Here is a 5267-nt window from a genome sequence, read left to right as displayed (position 1 = left end):
TTTGTTCAGCTTTCGGTAATCCATGCATACCCTCCATCCGGTGACAGTCCTAGTGGGGATCAACTCATTTTTCTCATTTGTAACCACAGTAATACCCCCTTCTTTGTCACATATTGTACCAGCGAAGTCTATGAACTATCTGAAATGGGGTACACAACCCCTACATCAAGCCACTTGATAACCTCTTTCTTGACAACCTCTTACATGGCCTCATTTAACCTTCTTTGATGTTCCACGGAGGGTTTGGCATCTTCCTCCAATATGATTTTGTGTATGCAAAAGGTGGGGCTTATACCCCAAATATCCGCCAATGTCCAACCTATTGCCTTCTTACTCCTTTGGAGAACCGGAAGGGTGGCGTCTACCTGCACGTTAGTTAAGCAAGAGGAAAGAATAACAGGTAAAGTGGAACAAGGGACTAAGAACTCATACCTGAGGTGTGAAGGCAAAGGCTTCAACTCTAATATGGGAGGCTCCTCGATTGAGGGCTTTGTTGGTGGAGTCTTCCGGTTCTCAAGGTCCAAGGAAAGTTTCTGGGGCACATATGTATATGAACCCATTCCTCGTAAAGCATTGACATATTCAACTAAGCCTTCATCCTCAGTCACATCATGGTTCAACAACACAGCTTCCAAAGGGTCTTCCATATTAATCATAGCACTTGTGTCTTCAACAATCACCTCGGTCACAAGATCCACAAACGAACATACTTCGTTGCTATTAGGTTGCCTCATTGACTTGCAAACATGGAATATAACTTTTTCATCGCCCACCCGGAAGGTGAGCTCCCCTGATTCCACATCAACTAAGGCCTTCCCTGTAGCTAGGAAAGGTCTCCTCAATATGATCGGCACCTTATAGTCAACCTCACAGTCAAGTATCACAAAATCCACGGGAAGTATGAACTTGTCGACCCGAACTAGCACATCATCAGTGATCCCCAATGGCCTCTTCATTGTCCTGTCCGCCATTTGCAACCTCATGGATGTGGGCCTTGGTTTCCCAATCCCCAATGTCTTGAACACAAAATATGGCATCAAGTTAATGTTTGCCCTTAAGTCGCACAAAGCTTTGGCGAAATCGGCACTACCAATAGTGCACGAAATTGTAAAGGCATCGGGGTCTTCTAGCTTTGGAGCCATAGAATGTACAATGGCACTCACTTGATGCGTCATTTTGATCATTTCATAATTCATGGATCTCTTCTTTGTCACCAAGTCTTTCATGAACTTGGCATATCCCAGTATTTGTTCTAGAGCTTCAACCAAAGGCATATTGATGGACAAACTTTTCATTATATCAATGAATTTCTTGAACTGATTCTCATTGTTTTGCTTTGCGAGCCTTTGAGGATATAGTGGAGGAGGCCTTGGCAAGGGTGCCTTGGGTTTGGGCACTACCGTTTCCGGTATGTCTATCACGTATTCCCTAGACGGGTTCATGTCATTTTGTGTCTCCTCCATGTTGTCATCAATGTCTATCCTCACTTCATCATTCACTTAACTCATTGATTGGCTCATCATCATCTTTCACCAACACATCATCACTCACAACCTTTCTTGTATTAAAGGAACTAGCAATTCCACCCCACCACTTCTTGTAGTCACCGCCATCGCATGGCCCGTAGTGTTCCCACCCTTCGGGTTTACTACCATATCACTTGATAGTGCCTTATTAGGGCGAGTATTCAAAGCTTGAGAAATTTGGCCAAGTTGGACTTCCAAGTTGCGGATGGAAGTGTTGTGGGAGGCCAATTGGGCATCAGAGTTGGCGTTTTTTCTTCATCATTTGCTCAAACATGGATTCTATCCGCCCCATCTCATGATTGAACGAGCTAGGAACTTGTGATACATATGGAGGTGGGTTGTTTGGTTGTTGATACATCGGAGGCCTTTGAAAGCCCGGCCCCCGATTCCCTTGATTATTGTTGTTCCAATCCTCTTGGTTGTTATTGCCTCCCCAATTGCTATTATTGTTGCCACCCTAATTGCCTTGGTTTCTTTGGTTGCCCCAATTTTGATTGTTGTTCCCCCAGTTGCTTTGGTTGTTGTTGTTGCCACTATTCCAATTTCCTTGTTGATTTTGATTTCCCCAATTTCCTTGGGATCTCCACTATTGTTGATTCGGAGCATTGCCCCGTTGACCTTGGTAATTGTTCACATATTGAACCTCTTCACTTTGCTCATCATACATATCATCTTGATTGTAACCACTACCACTTTGCTCAAATTGGTCCCGACTGTTTTGCATTTGTTGACCTCGTTGCCTTCTCTTATTGATCATCATATTCACTCCTTCCATGGCATTCACTTGTTTTGGCCCTTGAACTTGTTGCCACTGAGCTTTGGCCGATTGGTTCATGGTAGTAGTCAACTCGGCTATAGCTTGGCAGTGGTCATGGAGCTCCTTGTGTAGGTGAGTGACATTAGGGTCACCTTGTGGCACATTAGCTCGACTTTGGCACGCTGAAGAGGTATCCACCATCTCATCAATTATTTCACATGCTTCGGCATATGGCGTGTTCATAAAGTTCCTCCCGGAGAGTTGGTTAACCATACATTGGTTTGTTGTATTTATGCCACGGTAGATGTTTGTTGGATCATGACTTCGGTCATATCATTATTCGGACACTCTTTAACCATCGTCCGATACCTTTCCCAAATCTCATGAAGCGTTTCATGAAGCGGTTCTTTTGGCTCTTGTTTAAATGCAAGTATCTCATATCTTAGCGTCACCATATGTCCTGGAGAAAAGAACTTTGCGATGAACTTCTCGGCCAACTCATCCCAAGTAGTGATGGAATGGTTGGGCAACCTTTCAAGCCAATGCAAAGCCTTCCCCCTTAGAGAAAATGGGAATAGCCTTAACCTCAGTGCGTCCTCAAAAACGTTGGTTTTCTTGCTCCCTCAACACGTGTCAACAAAACCCTTGAGATGCTTGTAGGCATTTTGGTGTGGAGCTCCGGTGAAGAAACCCATCTATTCCAAGAGTGTAAGTATGACATTGGTTATTTGGAAGTTTCTCGCCCTAATCCGGGGCGGGACTATTGCACTTGCGTATCCTTCGTTGGGCAACACCCGGTATGCTGCCCTTGCTAGAGGTGGGGAGGATTTGAAATATTACCATGAGGTGGTCGGCCTCTCCTTTGTGCTTGAGGTTTGGGTTGAATCTCATCCACGTTATCATCATCTACCTCCTCCCCCAATGGCAAATTTCCGAGGGCGTCATTTTTAAGAGCCATTTGGTACCTAAAAGCAATTCACACACAAATTAGAAAAACGGAAGGAAAGAAAAACAAAACACACAAATACTCGGATATATAGCTAAAACCGTCTAACTCCACGGCAACGGTGCCAAAAATTGATGGGGTTTAAGCCTGCACTACTATTGAGTAGCGAGGATGGTCGATGCAGTTTTACCCAACAAAGGTCGGGATCGAATCCACAGGGAGTTAATTTGTTTGGAGTTAGGTTTGTATCCAAGTAGAGATGCGGGTTTTGCTCTTCATTTCACTTCCACAAATGGTTGGTTTGTTTTCTACTTCTACTTCTAGTCTATAGCATGCAGTAATTGAAGCTAAGTACAATGTTTTTGTTGGTTGTTTTCAAAGATTTAAAGGGACTAGGGTAATGACTTCCGCCTAGATGGATATCTAATGGGTAGCAATAATCTAGGGCAATCATGTGATTAGTTGGGGTCGTGATATAACTATCACACTAGGGTACTCACTCTATACCTCTCGGTAGTTCGAGTGATTTTTTCCAATTTGGCTTTCTCAAGTCCAAATGGGTATTCATGCAATGCAAGTGGTTTTATCCCAAGTCAGGTATTATTATATCTAGGTTTAACCCTTTAATTGGGGCTATCAATTTCTTGAGTTCACCCAATTCCTTGTTAGCCTAGTTTTTCTAGATTTAGTCCCTCTTTTCAAGTAGAGACTAAGTCATAAAGGCATAAATCAGTGTTTGCAACCACTAATTCAATAGTTCAAGCAAGAACTAGGCTAAAAATCACTAACCCATACATATTCAAGCCCTAAAATTCAAGACTCATTAAATACCCACACTAGGGTTGGGTCACAACCCTAGCTATTGGTTTAGCTACTCATGGAAATAGCAGAAATCAAAGATAAAGAGAAAAAATCCATAATAGTAAATTGAAAGATGAAAATCTAATGTTATAAGGTAAATCTTGTACAAAATTGTCCAAAAAGGTAAAACTAGCTGTCTCATGTGCTCAGCAAAACATAACTTAACCTAATGTGAAAAAGATCTATTTATACTAGGCTGAAATTTCCGGATAAAAATTCCCTTGCGGAGGTTTCGCGGCCGCGTAATTTTGATCGCGGCCGCATTCTTGCTTTCGCGACTGCGTAATATTGAGCGCGGTCCGTGTTTCTTTAATTCTGTGACCAGTCTGGAACTTGTTTCGCGGATTGCGTAATTGTGACTGCATCCGCGTGAGAGCTTTCCACGGATTGCGTAATTGTGACTGCATCCGCGTGAGAGCTTTCCGCGGCCGCGTAATTTTGATGCAGTCCGTGCTTAACATTTTTGCCTTTTTAGTGAACTCTCTGAACCTTAGCAAATGCGATCAACAAAAATTCAATCGCGGATGCGGTGCTATTTTCGTGGTCGCCAATTTCTGGCACGGTCCACGTCCACGTCTATGCCCAATAACTACCTCTTTGATTCTACCTTTCGCGGTCCGCGAATTCATGACCGCGTCCGCGGTGATACTTTCGCGGCCACACTTTTCTGTCGCGGTCTGCGTTCTACAGTCTTGGCCCAGTCTTGGTCTTTATTCCTGTTTTGACTCCTTTATGAGTTGATCATGACCACTTTGGCTCATTGTGAACAATTCCATGCAAGCAAGCATATTATGTTAGTTTTGTAGAATACCTTTACGCATTGTAAGCCCAAAATGCAAGTGAGAAAGAGAAAATAATCGGTTAAAATCCCCATTTATCACGTTCGCGATTAGGGAATATGGGTTAGGGAATTTTTGTGCTACGTTCGGGGGAAAGAGCTCGCGATTGTGAAGCTCTATGTTACTGACCTTCGCGTTTGCATGATGGGGTTCTCGTTCACGAAGGGTAAGACAAGCTGGGTGGGGGGTGGCACCGTTGGTCTACGCGTTCGCGAAGGTGCCCTCGCATTCGCGTAGGGAAGGGCAGGTAAGCCTCCGCATTTGAGAAGCCTTGGTCGCGTTCGCGATGGCCAAACTTTCTCAGCCTAGGCTGTTTGCCTTCGCGATCGCGATGCCCT

At 43.9% G+C, this 5267-nt stretch overlaps 1 protein-coding gene across 1 annotated transcript; it reads right to left on the bottom strand.

Annotated features, from left to right (window-relative positions):
* Positions 1-200: 200 nt before the first annotated feature.
* On the bottom strand, positions 201-1463 carry LOC138879176 (uncharacterized). The gene has a single exon (XM_070158769.1). It carries the CDS (start codon positions 1461-1463, stop codon positions 201-203), a length of 1263 nt encoding a protein of 420 aa, XP_070014870.1.
* Positions 1464-5267: the final 3804 nt, after the last annotated feature.

This window comes from Nicotiana sylvestris, chromosome 10 (assembly GCF_000393655.2).
Source record: "Nicotiana sylvestris chromosome 10, ASM39365v2, whole genome shotgun sequence".
Lineage (NCBI taxonomy): Eukaryota > Viridiplantae > Streptophyta > Magnoliopsida > Solanales > Solanaceae > Nicotiana > Nicotiana sylvestris.
This window is presented reverse-complemented; position numbering and strand designations above follow the sequence as displayed.

Coding starts and splice junctions, on each gene's coding strand:
- LOC138879176 (XM_070158769.1), bottom strand. CDS start 1,463: ATGGAGGAGACACAAAATGACATGAACCCGTCTAGGGAATACGTGATA.